The 21,547-nt window shown below is 46.2% G+C and overlaps 1 protein-coding gene across 5 annotated transcripts in view; it reads left to right on the top strand.

The window, feature by feature from the left end:
• The first annotated feature begins 413 nt into the window (after positions 1-413).
• Positions 414-21,547, top strand: part of TEAD1 (TEA domain transcription factor 1) — a 184,990-nt gene continuing 163,856 nt past the window's right edge. For 4 of the 5 annotated variants that reach the window (XM_077761185.1, XM_077761181.1, XM_077761180.1 and 1 more), the window contains exon 1: positions 417-665. In XM_077761185.1, the coding sequence (XP_077617311.1) occupies positions 509-665 (157 nt within the window). In that variant the 5' untranslated portion in view covers positions 417-508. Of the gene's footprint in view, positions 666-21,547 lie in introns of all 5 variants that reach the window. The other variant, XM_077761184.1, reaches the window with a different exon arrangement.

The raw sequence follows: 21,547 nt of genomic DNA, 5'->3' as shown, positions 1-21,547 counted from the left end.
GTTCCCGTGCCACTTGCCACAGTGAGGCAGACGTCTTTTGGTTTACTTTATTTTCTTTTGAAGCACTTGTTTTGTGGACATTTGATTATCCTTGAGCAAAGCGCTCCTGGTAGATCGTAGGCATTTAGTCAGTGGCTTTGCATGATTCACTGTGAACTTGTAACTCCAAGCGAGTACCGTTCTCACATCTGTGAAGACTGTCCAGTTTCTGCCTGCCGTTGCATTTGCGTATGAGTGTTTAACATGATCCATAGAGAACAAAAGCCACTTGGACCCCCATATTCCGTGTTCTCCACGAGGAGTTATTCTCCGAGCAGAGCTGGTGACTGAAGAACGGGTAATCGAACTAGTAAGAGCAGTATGGTGGTCATTACCTCGTCCTTATGCTGTCTTTTCATTTCTCTCTTAGGTTTATTTTCTTGAAAAGGCTCCAGGCTTCGGCTTGGAAAATCCAACCGCCAAAATTGAGCCCAGCAGCTGGAGCGGCAGTGAGAGCCCTGCCGAAAACATGGAAAGGATGAGCGACTCTGCAGATAAGCCGATTGACAATGACGCGGAAGGGGTCTGGAGCCCTGACATTGAGCAGAGCTTTCAGGAAGCCTTGGCTATCTATCCGCCATGTGGGAGGAGGAAAATCATCTTATCAGACGAAGGCAAGATGTATGGTAAGTGGTCTGGAATGCTACGATGTGCTTTTGTAATAAGGGATGATTGTGGCTAGCCTTCTACTGAGATCCATTCACTGTCTTGGGTTGAGTGATCTTTGTGGATTCTCATTGGCCATCCGAGGGACTAAATCTCAACGAACCAGAAGAGTCCATAAAGGACCATTGGGAAATCATTCTCTGGGGGTTTTTTGTCCTTCTACATGCTCCACAGCATTATAGCAAAAGCTCTCAGGGTCCAGGTAGGGGCACAGTTGTGGAACCCCATGTGTGGGGGCTAGTTCTTTGGAGGACGTACGTAATCAGTCTTGTGGAAGCTTGCTGCTTCTTAGCCCCTGGTAATTGGTGCCACATGGAAATGGGGCTTGGTGCTTCCAGATCTCTTGATTTCACCCCCATACCCTCAAGAAGAGCCAGCAATAAAGATGTTCATATATGACATCTACTCATTTTTAAAAGCTGCCATTTTTGTTTTTTTTAAGCACAACCCTGTAGAGGCCTGTTAGACACGCATGTAATTTGCCCAGACCTCCAGACCACCACCTTCCGCTTTGTTGTAAGTTTACAGTTGAATGGCCAAAGTGTTAGCCCCCAGGCTCTCACCAGCCTCCCCTTCTACAAAGGGAACGCTTAGCAGTGTGCTTTAAAGGAAAATTTCAGGAGTGCCCATGAAAAGCAGGGCCAGTCAACAAATGGCTTGGAGTGCCAAAGACAGCGGCAAGTACCCGTCCACTAGTCTGGGGCTTGCGTACTGGGGTTGACTGTTCCCTGGCCCTTCCATAAACGGTTCCAGCTGCAGAACTGTGCTTTTTGGCCTGCTTACCTTTGGGGAAGCAAATGGCAGGTCTAATTGGGCACGTCCAGTTGACTCTGCCGCAGCAGAGTCTAAAGAGATGCAAACAAATCACCACACCTCCCAGAGAACTCGCTCAGCAGCCTACCTGAGGTTGTTAACTTATCATGGAAGTGATTTATTTCTAAATAATTTGAAAGCTTTTCCATAATAGGGTGTTGTGCCTTTAATCCTGTGCCTCCCCTATCTGGAGCGGTAGGAGGCTGCTGCTCAAACCAGCACACATGGCAAAGGAGAAGGCAGATGGTGGTACAGCTGCTACCAGCTGTGCTCCCCGCCCTCCCTTTCCCCAACTTGGATGATGTAATGGAAACCAGGGAAATTTTGCTTTCTGCAGCATTAGAGTCTCCAGCTCGTCAGTGTCACACACACAGGGGAGAGAGCCCAAGCCTTCATTTGTTTTATGCTCTCATGTGATCCTTTGTAGCCAGAGAAGCTTCTTTGTGTCCATTCGTGAAATGGACTCAGGGTGAAACAGATCAGCTGCTATGGGTTGAAAGTTTCAGGGCTGCCCATTTTCTATGTGTGTGTATCTCTCCTGGGCTACCCTTCCTCAGCCTTGGGGTGTGCTTGCAGACTCTTGTCTTTGTACCTAAAATTGCAACCCCCCTTCTCCCCCATTTTAAAAGCAGAAGGAAATATTTTAATCCTTGCGCCTCCTTTGAAGCTGATGTTATTACTAGTTGGGAAGGAGGCTTCAGGCTACGTTCCCTTGTACAACCCCTTCTTGCTGGTCCAGAAATTGTAATCTAAAAAAAAATATCAGCCTCCTATTGCCCATCCTGGTCGGTAGTAACTACTGCCCTTCTCTCCTCACAGAGAATACTGGAAAGGTGCTCGTGCTTTAGGAACGAGGTTTGGGGCCAAGAACTTAACTTCAGAGCAAAAGTTAGTTCTGTGGGCTCCCGACTGTGTTTTCTTCTCCATTGATTTTACTCTTTAGGTGGCAGCTGTGGTAGAGTGAACCAGTCTGCCTATCACACTATCCCGGAGACAATTTTTTGTGTGGAAATCCATGTGTAAGAGCTCTGGTTGGTCACTGGGTGTCCAAGGCACTGGGCTGAATATGGAAAAATAACTGAGAAGTTTTGGGTTGGAGTCCTTTACCACCAGGGGACTGATTTACCTGTGGCCTGCACCTCCATTTTCTCCCCTGTGGAAAGGAAAAGGGATTAAAGTAGTTGATGTCTATGGGTTCCTGGGACTTAAACATTTGGTGATGGGTGCTAGGATTTTGTGACATGTATCTCAGTGAGAGTGATCAGTACGACAGCACTTCTTTTTTAATTTTTTAAATGTTTTTATTTATTATTGAGAGACAGACACCGAACATGAGCATGGGAGGGTCAGCGAAAGGGTGAGCCACAGAGTCTGAAGCAGGCTCCAGGCTCTGAGCTGTCAGCACAGAGCCCAGTGCGGGGCTCCAGCTCCTGAACCGTGAGATCATGACGTGAGCTGAGGTTGGACACTTAACCCACTGAGCCAGCCAGGTGCCCCTAGAGATGTAGGGATGCTTTCTTCCCTTAAACCAGCATTCTACTGACTTACTGCGTTAGTGACCAAGCTGAATGAACATGGGGCAGTCCTTTGAGCAAGCAGCATTAGGAATTCAAACTGCTGCAAGGTTGTGCATCCGGATTGGGGGTGCAGGAAATGCATTGCTGCGAGGGTCTTGAAGCCATGCCCTCAACCCTCTCTCGGTGGCCAGCATGGAGGGGTTGTGCTCTGATTGGTAGTTCGAAAGGGACCCATGGGGTTAGCCAGGGTTCGAGAGGTACAGACGAGATCCCTCAGGAGGGCTGCCGATGACTCCCCTGTGTGACTTTGAGGGTAAGAGAATTTTGAGGTGGGAGCCTCCACTGTGAGCCGCCAGCCACTCGGGGATTGAGTCCTCGAGCAATGTGGGACTGGAGCTACTGTTCTTTGGCTTCTGGCCTGTCCCCCATCTTAACCATACGTGAACCAGGACACAAAACAGACCTGGAGTCGAAGTGTCCTAAAGTCCTAAGAGCGTTCTTTTTCTTTTGAGCATTTTGTAAAGGAAAGCATTGAAAGCATCTTAGATTCCGTGGGATAAAATCAAAATAATTTAATGCCTTTTAGTGAAATACCAAGTGTTTTTGACTTGAGGGGGTTTTTCCAATGTTTCTGAGCATTTGTAGAGTGCATTGTGATGTCACTAATTCTGAGCCATTTGAGAAGCAAGGTCAAGTGCAGCGCTGATTTATTTTGGTAATGACATTTCCTCTGTGGTCGGCAGTAGGGCAAATGCAGTTGTACAGAGGGGAAAAATGGAATGCTCTCTTTACGAGGAGGTTTGGGCCATTCGAAGACATAGCTTAATTCTCTCTCTGCTGCCTGGGTCTGTGGGGAAGCTGAGACTTGAGGAGGTCAGCCTCCATCTGGACATACCACTTCTGCCTTGGGCCCCTCTGTGTGGCCACCTGTCCTCAGGGATGGTTAGGAGAATGAGACCTCTCCACAAGCTCACTCTCTCTCTCTATCTCTGTGTTTGCTATTTTTACGTAGCTGTGTGACTCTTTTTCTTGTAGGTAGTTGGAGAGGAGATAGCAGGAGGACATGATGGGAGAGAAAGTTTTGATCAACAAACTTAGTCTGAGATTGAATTTCCCAGGAACAGGCCATTTGTTTTTAAAACCAAGCCACGAACCACAGGGATACCCAGATGTGTTTGCTTGGCAGCTGAAAACCCTAGTCTAGCGCTGCGATCCCATATCGCTCATAATCAAACCAGGGTAGGGACAGGAGCTAACATTCCTCGACCGGTTGCTTTAGAGACAGAAGAGCGCAGCACTTCAAAGTTTGGACTTTGGAATTGATAGGAGGCTTGGCCCTGCCTCCTCTAGATATCAGACTGGGGGCCAGTTACTTTTCCTCCTGGTGCCTTCGTTTCCACAACGGCACAAGGGGATTTAAATGGATCCTCCTTCATGGGACTGTTATGAGTTAAACAAACTAATTGTGATCTGGGATTCCCCCTGCCGCGTTGGGATGGTGTCCGGAATCCAGTGAGAGCCATAAAAGTGTTTGCGAACTGAAAACGAAAAGTGCTGTCTGTCCACGTGAGCTGGGCTCAAAGCTTTATATGGTTTCCATCTACTGCTCACAATGACATTTTGAGGTGGATATTCTGATCCCTGCTGTGTCGACGAGGAAGCACATGACTAGTATAAATGATATAGCCAGAAGGTTTTAAATCAGGTCTGTCTGACCCCCAGACCTGGGCTGGTTCCACGTGCTTTCATTCCTTCCTTGGTGTGGAGGTCATTACGTGTTAAGGCAACAACTCAGTATTGAGCGCCGCTTGTATTCCAGCCTGGTGCAGGGGGTTGTTAGGGATATAGCAGTGAACCAGACAGACACAGTTCCTGCCCTCATGGACCTGTCACAAGTTCATGTGCAGGAAACACTGACCTGAGGTCAGGGCTGTGTGCCAGAGCTTTCTGGGAAGTCTGAGGACCCTTTGAAGATGGTCACCTTCCACTTAGCCTTTTGAAGCCTGTTCTTGGCCACCGATGTCCAGGGCACCTGGCCCAATGCTGGCAGGAGAAAAGCTTCTCAAATAACGCAGCAGGGAGGATCCTAGATCACAAGGCTGGCCATGATGGTGGCCAGGAAGCTGTCTGGAAGATTCTGGTGCCCTGGGATCCTACAGGCGGTCCGGACAGAATAATTGCTAGGCAATGGTTTTCTCCTTTTATGAGCAAGTGTCTTCGGGGTCCTCTGGGGACAGCTCCAGGGATGGCCCCTCTCTTGCCGTGACGCCGGGCCTCCTGGTTAGTCCTGGAGAGAAGCGCTGTGAGGACCACATTAAGTTTGGGGGGTGAGAAGGAAGACGTCTCTGGGCCAGTCCTCTCCAGTTGCTCAACCTGAACCCTGCCAGCTAGGGGAGCACTGGACATGGAAGGGCGCCCCTGTCTACTTCACAAAAGCACCGACAAAAAAGGAAAGGGGAACCTTGTCGTGAGGTGACAGCAGGGGACGTCAGAATGGGGGAGCATTAGTCACTTAGGCAGAGACTAAAATCTGTGGTCCTCCTGGTTTTGAGAACTGGTTGAGAAAGTGAAGGAGCATCTCTTCTCAAGACCAGGAAAGTGGCCTCCGTCCGTGGGCCCTGGAGGCCTGGATGTGGAAATGGCTATAAAATCCCAGCCCCATGGGATCTCCAGGCCGCTTGGAAAAGTGACGCTCCAGGGCCTGAGGTGAACTTGTTTTTCTGCATCTGGACATCATGTGGCACCTTTGATTTCCCCTTTCTGTCTGACTTGTGATTCAGGGTATTATTTCAAGTGAGTCGGCTGCAAAAGTGAAGCACAAAGAACCGTGCCCTTAGAACAGACTAGAATGCCCATAAGGAGAGGACCCCACCCTGACTGCCTCGTCAGACATAGAAGCTCTCCATGACATCTGTCCAATATATGCACACCTCAGTTCTCATTTAAACAAAGAAGGTTAGCGAGTAATCCTGAGCCCAAGGCCTCTGGCGGTAGAGGCAATGGCTACAAAGGGAGAAGAGATGCAGGACAAAAAGAGACGGGCATTTGCATGTTTACTGGTCTTCCTTGATTGGGGAAGAAGGAATCCTGGTTCTTGCTAGGTGCTGGCAGGCGCTAGGTGAAGAAGTAGGAAGGGTTCCTGCCCAGGGAAGGCCCAGTAGTAGAGTGAGGGTTAACTCTGGACTCCTCAGAACACAGGAGTAATTTTTTGAAAGAGTTTGGTTCCTGTGAGAATAGCAAAGCCAGCGTCGTCAGCGTTTTGACTGGGAAGTTTAATGTGTGGGGGGCATGCAAAGGTTCACCCACGAGGTGTGAGCCCTTGTGCAGTGTGGATAAAAAAATAGCAAATTAGGATGGCCCGATAAGTGGTCATAAGGGAGGAAAAGAAAAAGAATGTTAAACTCTTACCACGTTAGGCTTTCTTTTTTTCTTTTTTTTTTAAATTTTAAAAACTGTTTTTTATTTATTTCTGAGAGAGAGAGACAGCGTGAGCAGGAGAGTGTCAGAGAGAGAAGGAGATACAGAATGTGAAGCAGGCTCCAGGCTCTGAGCTAGCTGTCAGCACAGAGCCTGATGCGGGGCTTGAACCCACGAACTGTGAGATCATGACCTGAGCCAAAGTCGGACACTTAACCGACTGAGCCACCCAGGCGCCCTCCATGTTAGGCTTTCTAACAGCTTTAGCATGGCCAGGAATGAGCCCTGGGATTCAAGGGGACATGGGTTCATAAGTCACCTATTGAGGGCCTGCACTGTGATGTGAATGGGGACAACGGATAAAAAAATGTTTAATGTAGCTGGCCTATGTGACCAGTACTTGTGGGCTAGACACTTTCTTTTTGTGTAATTTAATTAATTAATTAAAAGTTTATTAGAGAGAGAGACAGAGTATAAGCAGGGGAGGGACAGAGAGAGACACACACACAGAATCAGAAGTAGGCTCCAGGCTCTGAGCTTAGTTAGCACAGAGCCTGACGCGGGGCTCGAACCCACAAACTATGAGATCATGTCCTGAGCTGAAGTCAGAAGTTTGATGTTTGACTGAGCCACCCAGGTGCCCCCAAAATAATTTTCTTTATGTTACTTTTTGTAAGACTACAGTATATAATACATACAGCACATGAAATCTGTGTTCATCGGCCAATTTTGACATTGGTAAGGCTTCCGGTCGACAAAAGGCTCTTAGCAGTTAAGTTTTTAGGGAGTCAAAAGTTATACTTGGATTTTTGACTCTGTAGGGGGTCAGTGCCCCTAATCCCTATGTTGTTCACGGGTCATCTGTACATACTGATCTGGAGGGAAGTGTCTTCTGTACTGGAGATATGCACAGCGTAGTGGGAGGGCAGTGGGAGGCGATTGTGATCCGGGAAGGCACACCTGTCTATTAGAGAATGCAAGAGAGTGAAGGAGGCAGAGGCAGGCATATCTGAGCTAACTTTGAATGGGAGAAGACCACTTAGTGTTTGTCCTTAACTGACTTTGGGTTGTGGACACCTTTGAGAATCTGTAGAAAGTTGTGGTTCTTCACACAGGAGAGCACACACCTGTGTGCTGTTACGGGCTGGCGCACCTGTATAAATCTCCGGGTGATGTCTGGAGCCGAGGCTCAGGCTTGTGCCGTGGCGAGAGAGAGAAGGGAAGGGCGTTCAGGTCTAAGCAGACAGCGTGGGAAAGGCACAGAGTCCTGAGAGGGGTTTATCCCTGGTGCTCTTACGCAGGAGGGTGAATGGGGGAGGGTGCCGGTAGGCAGGCCTGGGCTGCCTCTGCATCATGGGGGACCTCGGAGGCCACACCATGGTGTCAGGTGCTCAGTCTGAGGACAAAGGGAAGCCGCCACGTTTTTCCCAGAGAGATGACATGACTTAGCCGGTGGTTCACGAAGCCGGCTCTGCAGGCGTGTAGGCAAGCTAGGTGACTGTTGCCAGAGCCCAGCGGGAGAGGAAGAGGCCCGAAGCAGGTGCCGATGGCGTGGGCAGAGAAGTTCCAGACGTGGAACCGCCAGGACCAGCTGACCCGGTGGGATTTGTGAAAGAGAAGGCGGGGTTGAGTGATTTCAGGGTTCTGCTTTTCGGGGCCCAGAGGATGAGGTGGGGAGTGGAGGCCGGAGAAGCAGGTTTGTAGGCAGGAGAGGAACCAGGAGGTGAGTTCTGTCATGTGCTCGAGGCACTGGGTGGCCACCAAGGCTGGTGGGGGGGCTCTCCATCAGAGAAGGGGTCCCTGCAGCCGTGGGAGCGGTGCGGACGGACCGCCAGGCTTAGGCGCTCATGGTGAATCTGGCACGGTTTTTAAATGAGGTGCCTGTAGCAGTGGGACAATAAAAAGTGCCTTTTTAAGAAGAAGGAAGACACATCGGTAGTTCCCCAGCCTGACCGTCATCAGTAGAAGCACTTGAGAAGGTTAAGAAAAGGAAAAAAACTAACTTGAACAGATCAAATGAGAACCTCTAGGAGTATGGTCTGGGAGTCTGTATTTTAAAAACAAAAAAATTTTTTTAATGTTTTATTTATTTCCAGGAGAGAGAGAGAGAGAGAGAGAGACAGTGTGAGCAGGGGAGGGTCAGAGAGAGAGGGAGTGACAGACTCTGAAACAGGCTCCAGGCTCTGAGCTGGCAGTCAGCACAGAGCCCGACGCGGGGCTCGAACCCACGAACTGCGAGATCATGACCTAAGCGAAAGTCGNAGGAGAGAGAGAGAGAGAGAGAGAGAGACAGTGTGAGCAGGGGAGGGTCAGAGAGAGAGGGAGTCACAGACTCTGAAACAGGCTCCAGGCTCTGAGCTGGCAGTCAGCACAGAGCCCGACGCGGGGCTTGAACCTATAAACCGCGAGATCATGACCTAAGCGAAAGTCGGACACTTAACTGACTAAGCCACTCAGGCGCCCCGGGAGTCTGTATTTTTTAAAGCTCCCTGGTAATTTGGATGATCAGCCAGGGTGAGAGCCACAGGGCTAGGAGGCTACAGCCTGGGTCCAGGAGCACATTTTTAGAGTGTGTAAAAAAATAATAAGAAAGGAGCAGAGAATGAGACTGACATTTGAGACAGTCCTTACAAGGTTTGCGTACAGGAAATAAACTACGTTATTCGTATTATGTTTCCTCTGTTCCGAGACGGAACATGACCATGGCCCAGGCTTTGGAGAGAAGGAGGAGCCATGAGATGGTATCTTGAACGACATGAGTACTTAAAAGGAAGACTTCCCTGAGGACAGGGGAGAGACCAGTGGTTAGTAGGCGAGGGAAATTGATGAGGTGGGGGTATGCTTGGTGACACAAAACCCAGAAGCGACTTTAAAGGGGGTATGGCTTCTTTGACTCTGAGGCAGGACCAGATGGGTGCAGCAGCCGGGGAGGGCCTAATGATTAGGTCTGCCGATGGGGCAAGTGAGGCCACGTGGACTGAGGTGGGTTGTGGGTTTTGGAAGAATAGAGCAGGCTTAGTAGAGGTGCTGTTGGGGGAGCTGGGGGGAGCGAAGTATTGCCCAGCACTGGCAAGAGGGCTGGAGAGCTTTCTTTTCTTTTCCTTACTTTTTAATGTTCATGTATTTATTTTGAGAGAGAAAGAGAGAGGGGGAGCAGAGAGAGAAGGAGAGAGAATCCCAAGCCGGCTCTGCACCGACACGGGGCTTAAACCCACAAACCATGAGATCATGACGTTTGAAGTTGGACACTTAACCCAACTGAGCCACCCAGGTGCCCCCCTTCTTTTCCTTATTATTTTTTGTTTTATGTTTGTTTATTTTTGAGACTGAGAGAAACAGAACATGCGTAGGGGAGGGGCAGGGAGGGAGACACAGAATCTGAAGCAGGCTCCAGGCTGTGAGCTGTCAGCATAGAGCCCGATGACGGGGCTTGAAACCACGAACCATGAGATCATGACCTAAGCCGAAGTTGGACACTTAACCAACTGAGCCACCCGGGTGCCCTTATTTCTTTTTTTAATTGAACTTTATATTGAGATAAGTAGATTCATGTGCCATTGTAGGAAATACACAGCTATCCTCTGTACACATTGTCCATCCCCCCCCCCCCCCGCCAATGGTTACATTTAGCAAAAACCGTTACATCCTATCACAACCAGGATGTTACTGTTGATAGATAACCCACCAGTGGTCTTACTCAGATTTCCCCAATCTTGCTTGTACTTGTGTAGGTGGGGTGTGTGTGTATGAAGTTCTCTACAGTGTTATCACCTGTGTGGGTTGGTGTATCCACCACCATAGTGAGGCTGCAGAACAGTCCGAATGCCGCTAGGATCCCTGGACTTGAACTTCTGTGACCACACCCAACCTTGTCCCACGTCCCCCAGCTTTAACTCCTGACAACTGCTAATTGATCTATTTCTAAAATGTTGACATTTCAAACACGTTATATAAAGGAATCGTACTGTATGGAACCTTTTGCTTCGGTTCTTCCATTCCGCATCATTCCCTGGAAAGTCATCCCAGTTGTTGGCGTGTTATCCCTAGCTCGTTCCTTCTTATTGTTGAGTGTGCTCCGTGGGATGTCTGTTTAAGGACATCTGGGCTGATTCTAGTTTCTGGTTATTACAGATAAAGCCTCTGTGGCCGTTAATGCACACAGGTTTTTGTGTGAGTGTGAGTTTTCATTTCTGTGGGATAAATGGCCAGCAGTGGTCATTGGACCTTTCTGTTTTTGTTTTTGGTTTGTTTTTTTAACCGGACCCATTTTCCAGAGCAGCTTCATGTTTTGCCCTGCGATCTAGGTTGCCTGCATCCTCACCAGCATTTGATGTTGTCCCTTGTTTGCTTTAGCCATTCTGAAAGGTGTGTGGTCATAGCTCGTGTGGGTTGTAATTTGCATTTCCCTAGTGACTAATAATGTGGGGCATCTTTTCATGTGATTATTAGCCATCTGTGTATTCTCTTCGGTGAAATGTCTGCTCACATCCTTTGTAGATTTTCTAATTGGATTCTTTATATTTTTACTGCTGAGTTTGGGGAGTTTATTCTAAATACGAGTCCTTTTTCGCACAGGTGGCTTGCAAATATTTGCTCCTTGTCTGTTGCCTTTCTTTTCATTTTTTCCACATGGGATCCCACAGAGCAAAAGTTTTTAATTTTGAGGAGATCCAACTTACTCATTTTTCGTTTTGCGGATTATACTTTTGATGGCAAGTCTGACTCCGTGCCTCAGCCCTAGATCCTGAAGATTTTCTCCGATGTTTTGTTCAAAAAGGTGTAAGTTTTATGTTTTTATATATAAGCTTAGAATCCATTTTGAGTTAATTTATGTATAGGTGGAGAGTGTTACTTTTTGGGAAGTCCACACTGGTATGATTTTGTGATACATACATTTTTTTTTTTCACCAGAGGATTATTGGTTCACCCACATTTTGACAGTTGTCAAAGCTTGGGACCTGAGACACCAGGGTGCTAGCGATTGCATGGTTGTACCAGTCTAGGTTGGTAAAGGGGACGCTGGAGGGGCTAAGTCATGGCATGTGCTCGGCTAGTTAGGAGAAGAGGCAGGGTAGGAGGCTGTGGTCATGCATGGGAGCGGCAGCATCTGAGATTAGAGGCGGAGAGATTTCCAGCGATGAGTTTCGAGGTGTGGCCATGAATGTGGTCAACTGATAGGAGCGTGGGTGATGACCATTGGAGAAGAGGAAGTAAAACACGGGAGCCTCTTCAACGTTGAGTTCATTAATCACTTTGATGTTGAAGTGGATAGTCGTGAGGTGTCAATTTGTAAATAAATGTGCCAGAGTAAACAGATACTGGTGAATTTCTTCGAGGACGTGACCCCATGGATGTGAATGGAAAGAGTTAGGTATACGTAAATACACGGTATGGACGTAATAAAAAGCAGGTGGCAGAATGGTGGGGTAGAAGGAACATTTAGCGTCACAAGAAAATGCTAATGTTTCCCAACTTCTCTGGCTGTTCCCACACTCAACCTGTTTGCGATGTGTCTTTGGACAGCCTTTTGGGCTCTCTGGGCTTTGTTAATATCATCTGTAGAATGGGGTGACGAAATCCACATATCCCTCCCTGCCTCTCAACAATGCTGAGAGAAGTCCCATTACAAATGAGAACATGCTTTGAACTGAATCCCAAAAAGAATACCTTTGCGAGGTTAAGCCCCCTTAGTGCCTGTTGGAAAGGTAGGTAGGAGTATTTTGGAGCTCTTACCCAGGATTAAGCTTCCCTCTCCTACGTAGAAAGGTGTTTAATTAAGGGAGGGATTGAACCCCCCCGCCCTTCAGGGTTTCTGTCAAAGAAGGGGTTGGAGAGGGGGAGATTGGGGCAAACTTGTCTGGGTCAGAGTCACATACAATGCCGGAGGAACCAGTGGGAGCCCGTTGCACTACAGAGGCGGGCGGCCCCAGAGAAGTGGCCTTCTACAGCCTTCAGGGGGAGGGGGCTTGGATGCACTTGGGTGTTCTCAGCACAGCCCTGGGTTGCATCAGTCTTTCTGTTGTTCCACTGACTTCTAGAGCTTCAGCGCCGTGCCCCTGTGGCTGTGGCCTTCCTCGCCTGTCACTTGGAGCTTGTCTCTAAGTTCTTAGTATCACTACTTATTGGTATCCCATTCCGTTAATAGGACTTATGGTGGTCATCTCAGTAATTATTATTACAGTTGTGTTCCGCTGATCTCTTTAGTAAAGAAAGGTGCTGTCTTAGAGAATGTTCAACTCTGTAAATTTAAGTACATAAACGTATCAGGTGGTCAGGATCATAGAACTAATCCACAAGAATTGACCACATAGGAATAGTGGTTGCTACAGAGGGGTTGGATTCTAGGAGTCTTACTCCTTTCCTCCTGTATATTTCAGTATTAATGGAGTTTTCTAAACAGCGAACATATGTTGCTTTTGGAATTGGAGGAAAAAATAATTATATCAAGCTTAGTTTTTTTCCCTCTGGTTTTGAGTAAGGAATACTCAAAGAAAAATGTGGAAAGTAGCAAGAATTAGAAGGAAACCATTTTGCCTAGGTCCACTTTGGTGTGACGTTCACTAGGGATTCATTTGGGAGTGTGGGGGTGGGGTGGGCATTGCGGGGTCTTGGTGGCTGGGAGGGAAGCTGGTGCCATTGAGTTCTTCCTAACACGGACGAGTGTCCAGGGCAATGGTCTTGGGGGACAGGTGGTCAGAGAGTGGTGGTGCTGGGGCCAGGAAGCAGGACAGAGTGTTCTTATTATAGACTTTAGGACATCGGTCTGGGAGTTCAACAGGTGCCCTGGCCAGTTGGATCTGTCCGTCAGCTGTCCAGACTAACAGTGGCATTATTCCGACTTTCATGTATTATGGTAAGATGGCTATGGGACAGATAGAGAAAAGTGTTCAAATCCATTCTTCTAATGTCTACACGCTCACAGCAAAGGGACACACTAATACTAACAGGAGTTAACACACCACATTCCCTGCCAAACCAGTGTTTATCATTTAACTCGAACTTGACAAGAGTGGTGGACATATTTTATTCTGGACGGTTGGGAGGGGGGCTCTCCTTTAAAAATGTTTTCTTGGGGTGCCTGGGTGGCTCAGTCGGTTAAGCATCTGACTCTTGATTTCGGCTCAGGTCATGATCCCACAGGTTTTGTTTGTTTGTTTTGTTTGTTTGTTTGTTTGTTTTACATTTATTTATTTTTTGAGAGACAGAGGAGAGACAGAGCACGAACTGGGAAGGGGCAGAGAGAGGGACACACAGAATCTGAAGCAGGCTCGAGGATCTGAGCTGTCAGCACAGAACCTAACGTGGGACTCTAACCCATGAACTGTGAGATCATGACCTGGGCCGAAGTTGGCCGCTTAACCGACTGAGCCACCCAGGTGCCCCTATGATCCCACCGTTCTTAAGATCAAGCCCCACATCAGGCTCTGTGCTGACAGTGCCGAGTCTGCTTAATTGTCTCTCTCTCCCCCTTTCTCCTCTGCCCCTCCCCTGCTCATATTCTCTCTCTCCCACAAAATAATAATAAAACTTAAAAAATTAAAAAAAAATCTTTTTTTGATGATCGTGTTCTGTTTTTGCAACAGATTCCTAGCAAATAGTCTTGTGTTTGCATTGCCTTTGGGCAGAGCTAGGTGGCTTTTAGAGCGTGAAAATACTGTGGAGACTACAGTGTACTATAAATTCTCATGTGATGTAATCATTTGAATTAAGAATAGGTAGGTTTCCTTTGCTTGATATTTACCTTTTGTGCATAAACTGCAGATTATCCTATCTGCCCACCTTCTCTTCTCTCAAATGCTGCAAATCCCGGTAAATAATAAAATCACATTCGTTCTTTCAAGCCTCTTTCTGTATCACTGTGGTTCCCTCTTCCTTGGCTTTTCAGAGCACAGTCTGAAAGGTGTGACGGTGAACCCTGCTGACCAGGACATTCAATTTATTAAAAAAAATTTTTTTTAATAGCATTACAGCCTTTTTATCACAGGCAATGAAATTGTTCATTAGCTGAAAATTTCCATAGACATTGTTCCCTTTGCAAAAGCCAGAGGAACTTTTAGGCTACCGTAGAAGAGAATGCTCTGGAAGAAATGTAATTGAGCACCCCAAAGCTTTGCAGCATCTGGGGTAATATTTAACATACAGTAATAAGCTGAGGGTTTTCTTTTTTTCTTCCTCCTTTCCCTTATTCCCCAGCCATTTAGAAAAGGTCCCAATTACTCTGAGTCTGCCCTCTTCCCCGGGTCTGCCTTGGCTCTATGACTGGCTTGCTATTGTGTTGAGAGACAGGCTTTGGCAACTGTCTCGCAGATGAATGGTTCTATTACAAACACAGTAGCTTCCGTGACAGCCGAGAAGCGATTGTTGTTTATGGCTGCTTTTATTGAGAGAGGTGCGGTGCACGTTAATGTCCTGATAAAGACATTTGTACCTATAAAGTAGCCACCGCTTTGAACCTCTCTGATTGCAAGGAAGGTATGGGGGCTGATGACATGCCAGGTGTGAGGCATCGGATTGCGTGTTTATTCAACTGTTACCGCGGTCTCTGTGCTTCGATGTGCCTTTGTATTTGCTGTATCACGGCAACACACAGAATGTGATGGCGATTCGATCCTGATTATGGAAGATGCTATTTGGGTTACTTGGATCGTAAGCCATGTGTATTAGGAAGCATCCTCCCGGTGCCTTGTATGTCCTGGGACAGCGACCGCGAGCAGTTGTTAGGTGAAGGGAATTGCCAGGTGGGATGGCCGCATGGATGGGGCATTTTTGAGACAGACGGATCTTAGTGAGGCCCGGGCTGACCGGTGCAGGCATGGTGACAGGGGATTTATCCAGGGCTTGCCGTGTGCCATGTACTATTCTAAACACTTAACATCAACTCATCAAGGCCTCATGATGGCTCTTAGGAATAGCTGCTGTTATTCTTGCTGTATCACAGATAAGGACACGAAGGCCCAGAAACGTTAAGTAAGTGGCTCACAGTCACACAGCTAGCACCTCCCGGATCCAAGGTATGAGCCCCTATCAGTTTGGCGCCAGCGGCCAGAGTTTCAACCACCGCTTGTCTGCGGCCTCTGAATTGTGACAGAACTGTAACCTGAGGTCCTGCGGACTCCGTGTCCCTAAGCTGCTGCCTGGCTGGCTCAGGAGCAAGTTTTGGTTGCAAGTAAATGACGAAAGGGGGAAAATGTGCTTTCCTGGTGTCTGGGAGACACTTCATCCTATTGTCTGCTTGGCAAACTTGTACAGCTTCTTTAAGACCCTGTACAAAATACCCACCCCTGCCTCCCCCTCCTGGGGCGCCTGGGTGGCTCAGTTGGTTAAGTGTCTGACTTCAGCTCAGGTCATGATCATACAGTTCATGGGTTTAAGCCCTGCGTCGGGCTCTGTGCTGACAGCCAGCTCAGAGCCTGGAGCCTGCTTCAGATTCTGTATCTCCCTCTCTCTCTGACCCTCCCCTGCTCACGCTGTCTCTCTCTCTCTCTCTCTCAGAAATAAATAAAACATTAAAAAAAATTTTTAAATACTCTCCCCCCGCTCCTCCAAACTCTTCCTTGAACTCCACAGGCAGAGTTGCTTGCTCCTTCTTTTGTGTCTGTGCTTGTGCATATTTTCTTTTTTTTTTTTTTATTTAGCATGGTGCCTGGCACACATGAGGCCCCCAGAAAAATGTGCAGATTGGTGAAAATTGTTAATAATCATTCCATCTTTCAGTCTCTAGCAGGCATTCCCCTCCCGCATTGTTATCACACGTGCAACATTCTAATTGAGTAATGAAGGCGACGGTTAGAATTTCACAGATGAGAAACTGAGGCCCAGAGCCCATGGGGCTTTCCATTAGGACATCCTATTTTGAGGAGACCTCCAGGTGAAGCAGAACTTAGGGTGGAACTCCGATCACCCCATCCCCATGGCTGTGTTTTTCTGTTCTGACCACGTGGCTGTGCCTGGGAAGGGAACGAGAACACTTTTTCTTAGTTTGCAATTTTGTGCACCTATCACCGTGATTCTGCCCAGATAGGACATTCAGGCTAAAAAGGATTGCTGAGCCTGATTTGGTTCTTGGGGTGACTGAACCGACCCTCCTCCCATCCTGATTTGAGTTTTACAACTGTAGTAAAACTTATTCCTAGAAAGCTAGGCTTTTGCAGTGTTTCCCCTATGGATGTACCTGAGAACAGTGTGTTCGGAAGCTTATTTGAGATGTCCTCAGTGGTGTGTGAGTGTGCACACGTATGTGCCTTACTTTTTTCAGGTTGACTCCGGATTTGGCTTAGCCTGTCTGAATGTTGCTTCCACAGATTAGTCTAAGATGACATTGTTGATCCTGAAAGATTCACTTGAGCGAAACAATGAACTAAGTCAGCTCTCACTGTGGAGTTTAGAAGGATGTTAAGTTAGGGCAGGTTACCGGACCTTTGTGACCAGGTCACAAAATCTGGTTAGTGTAGATATTACCTACCACTCGTCTTCTTAGTGGCTGATTCATATGGGGGTTTGCCAGTCAGCCAAAAGGAGGAAGTTCATCGTGGTCAGGAGCGAGGGCTCTTTGAGCTTAAATCCTGGTTCTGCCACTTCACTGTGTACGATGGGTATGTTAATATTTTTGAACCTCCATTTCCTCATCTGATAAGTGGGGCTAATTTTAGCACCTGTCTTACAAGGTTGATATGAGGATTAAATGAGATAATGTGGTAAAATGCTTCACATGCCCAACTCCTTCTTTGAGAGAGGTATTACCTTGACAACAAAATCAGGCAAAGACGTAACAAGAAAACCATCGGCCGAAACCTCTTATGAATACAGATGCAAGAGTTCTCAACAAAATACTCATAGACTAAATCCTGCAACATATAAAAAGAATTACACACCATGACTAAGTGGATTTACCCCAGGAATGCAAGGTTGGTTTAAAATCAGAATTTTTTTTTTAAACGTTTTATTTATTTCTAGGAGAGAGAGAGAGAGACGGCGTGAGCAGGGGAGGGTCAGAGAGAGAGGGAGACACAGAATCTGAAACAGGCTCTAGGCTCTGAGCTGGCTGTCAGCACAGAGACTGACACGGGACTCGAACCCACGAACCGCGAGATCATGACCTAAGCGAAAGTCGGACGCTTAACTGACTAAGCCACCCAGGCGCCCCTAAAATCGGAATTTAACACAATATACTTTATCAATAGAATAAAGAACAAAAATCATGTGATTGTCTCTATAAATTGAGAAAAGGCATTTGACAAAATCTAGTACCTCATCTTGATAGAACCAAACTCCTATGCCTACCAAGCTAGCCTCAGAAAAGAACTTCCTCCCTGATAAAGGGCATTTGTGAAAAGTCTACAGCCAGCATCATAGTAATATGATGTTCACTTAATAGTAAAACACTGAAGGCTTTCTTCCTAAGATCAGGAATAAGACAAGGATGTTTGCTTTCACTCCTTCTATTCAACATTGTGTTGGAGGTTCTAGCCAGAGCAGTTAGTCAAGAAAACAAAACAAAAGGCATCTGGATTAAAAAGGAAGTTACATTATCTTTTTGATCTTCTATATAAAAAAATTATTAAAGCTAATAAAGGATTTGGGTAAGGTTGCAAGATACGAGATCAGTACACCAAGTTAATTGTATTTCTGTGGATTTGTAATGAACAATCTAAAAATGAAATGAAGAAAGCAGTTGTGTTTACAACAGCATGAAAAGGACAACATCACTCATGAATAAATGAAGCTAGACAAATGTACCACTTTTACTCCCCAAACTACAAAACATTGTTGAAAGGCATTGTAAAGGACCTGAAATAAATCAGAAGACATTCTGTATTCACGGATTGGAAGACTTAATAGCGTTACAACCATCATCCCCAAATTGATCTACAGATTCAACACCATCCCTAGCAAAACTCCAGCTGACTTCTTAGTAGAAATTGACAAGCTGATCCTAAAAGTCATATGGAAATTAAGATGATTCAGAATAGCCAAGACATACTTGGAGAAGACCAGAGTTGGAGGACTCATGCCTCCTGATTTCACAACTTACTACAAAGTTACAGTCTGAATCAAAATGGCGTGGTACTTATATAAAGTTAAACGTGTATTTGTGGAATTAAAACAAGAGTCCAGAAACAAAAGCCTGCATATTTATGGTCAGTTGATTGTCAACAAATGTGCCAAACTAATTCAAAGAGGGGAGCAATAGTTTTTTCAATAAATAGTGCTCGGAATATTGGGTATTCACATGTCAAGAATGAAATTGAACCCTTTCCTTACATTCTACACTATAACTAACCAAACATAGGTCTTAAACATAAATTTAAATAGCTAGAACTATAAAGCCCTAGAAGAAAATATAGGCATAAGTTTTTCTGATCTTGGGTTAGGTAAAGCCTTCTTGAATATGACACCCAAAGCATAAGTAATAAAAGTAAAAATAGATAAATTGATACTTCTTCAAAATTACAAACTTTTGTGCTTCAAAGAAAGATACCATTGGGGAAATAAAATAACAATTTGGAAAATAGGAGAAAAATATTTTCAAGCCATAAATCTGATACGGGGCTTGTATGTAGAATATAGAAAGAACTCTTACAACTCTGATTAAGAGGTACATAATCCAATTAAAATGTAGACAAAGAATCTGAATAAACATTTCTTCTAAGAAAACATACAGTTGGCCAACAGCACATTGTAAAGATGGTCAGCATAATTGGCATCTTGGAAATGCACATTACAACCATGGTGAGATACCACTTCATATCCACTAGGATGGCCGTAGTCAAAAAGACTGACCGTAAGTATTGCCATGGATGTGGAGATGTGGGAATCCTTATGTATTATTGATGGGAATATAAAATGGCACAGCCACTCTGGAGAACAGTCTAACAGCTACTCAAAAGGTTCAACATAGACTTATCAGAAGACCCAGCTGTTTTACTCATAGGTATGAAATAAGAGAAAGGAAAACAGATGTCCCTATACAAACTCATAAATGAATATTTATAGGAGCATTATTCATAATAATCTAACAGCAGAAGGACCCCAAATGTCCATCAGTTGATGGACATAAATAAATATGGGCATGAATCAATTGCGATATATCCTATCAATGGATTATTCTTTGGTGATAAGAAGGATTGAATTGCCAGTATGTACTACAACATGAACGACTCTTGAAAACATTATGCTGAGTGACAGAGTACAGTTAGAAGGCTACATATTGTATGATTCCATTTATGTGTAATACCCAGAATAGGCCAGTCTTTAAAGATAGGAAAGAGATTAGTGGTTACTTAGTCCTGGAGGATTTGAGAGAAATTGGGGAATTACTGTTCATGAATATGGGGTTTCTTTCTGGGGTAATTAATACATATTAATATATATTATATGTGTGTGTACATGTATATACATATGTGTACATATATACATACATATTCTACATACACACTCTGTGAATATACTGAAAATCATTGAGTCGTACACTTTATGTCAGTAAGTTATGATATATGCGTTATATCTCAATAAAGCTGGTTTGTAAATGCATATACTTAGCATCCTACCTGGCCCATTGAAAATGGTCAGTAAATGTTAGCTACCATTGTGGTAATTTTCTTCCTACTTTCCTTGCTACTTTTACAGTGGCCAAGATGGAATTGAGAGGCCAGTGCTGAGAAAGCAGGTGAACATAGCGATTAATTCCGATCCTGGGTGAAGGAGCTGGTAGAAGGATCTGTGGCAGCTCTAGGCTGGGAGCTGAATGCTGATTTAGGAGAGCTAATGGAGAGGTCGAATGAAGTTACATGGTGCAAGTGCCTGGCATATAAGAGGCGCCCTAGACTGTTAGGTGGATCTGAATTTAGTTATCCTTAAAATGTGGTCGAACTTAGGGCTCAAGATCCAGATGTCACTAAACCAGATGTTCCTCACCAAAGAAAAATCACCACTTGTATGATAAAGGCCAGGGCTTTTGTGTCCAGGAGTTTCTAAGCCAGATGTGTGTGTTTTCTTTGTAAATCGCAGTAAGCAAGACAAAGAGCAGGGTTTTAGTTCTGGGCCTGTGTATTTTTCCAGGCGGTGTCTGGAAAACCTCAGTTTCCCTGTCAGTCCCTGGCGAACAGCTTTGCTCCTGGCAGGATGCCACTGGGGCCGAGGGTCAGAACCCCTCCAGAGGAGAGGGGCGGAGCCCAGTTCTCATACTCTGGAAGTCAGTCCCTGCAAAAGCCTGACAGTCAGTACCACCCCCATGCTGGTTACCAGTGGTTCCTCCTTCAGAACCTGGAAAACATGTGCCAACTAGGCAGGAAGGTTCTCTGCTAAGATGCATTTATTTCCTAACGTGTCTCACAGAATTGTTTTTCTCCACGGATTTACCTGTGGAGGGAAGTTCCTATTTCAGCATTGGGGAAAACCAAACGAGCTGCTTTTCAGATGTCGAGCCACCCGCTGGCACCCAGGGTCACGTGGTACCGAGTGGTGGAACCAGGACTCTAGAATGCCACCATGGGCAGCTGGCTGCGAAGACAGTTTGCTCTTAGTCTTAACCACTAGGCTAAACTGCCTCTCAAGAATGGACACAGCCGGGGGAGGGAGAGGTGTGAAGACACGTTTTCAGGAACAGTGAGGAGTCGTAGGGCTGGAGTGCAGGGTGCCGACGAGAGTGGACGGAATTGGCTGATGAGCTGGAAAGGGAGGATGAGTCTGAATCCCATGCCAGGCCGTTGCATTTGAACACTGACGATCAGCTTGTCTGTGTGAGTAGCACATTTCTGGAAGAGGGATGAAACCATGAGTTTTTGGATGCTCAGCTTGTGTTTAAGAAGATTTATTCTGGGGACCCTGCGTGGCTCAGTCGGTTAAGCATCCAACTTCGACTCAGGTCATGATCTCACGGTTCATGGGTTCGAGCCCTGCATCGGGCTCTGTGCTGACAGCTAGCTCAGAGCCTGGAGCTTGTCCTCAGATTCTGTGTCTCCCTCTCTCTCTGACCCTCCCCTGCTCACGCAGCCTCTCTCTCTCAAAAATAAATAAAACATTAATAAAAAAAAAAAAAGAATTATCCTGGAAGCCTGATGACTGACCCGCAAGGAGGCGGAGGTCACTGCAGCACT

This window comes from Crocuta crocuta, unplaced genomic scaffold (assembly GCF_008692635.1).
Source record: "Crocuta crocuta isolate KB4526 unplaced genomic scaffold, BGI_CrCroc_1.0 scaffold233, whole genome shotgun sequence".
NCBI lineage: Eukaryota > Metazoa > Chordata > Mammalia > Carnivora > Hyaenidae > Crocuta > Crocuta crocuta.
The sequence above is the reverse complement of the archived record's forward strand: the minus strand, read 5'-3'. Positions and strand labels throughout refer to the sequence as shown.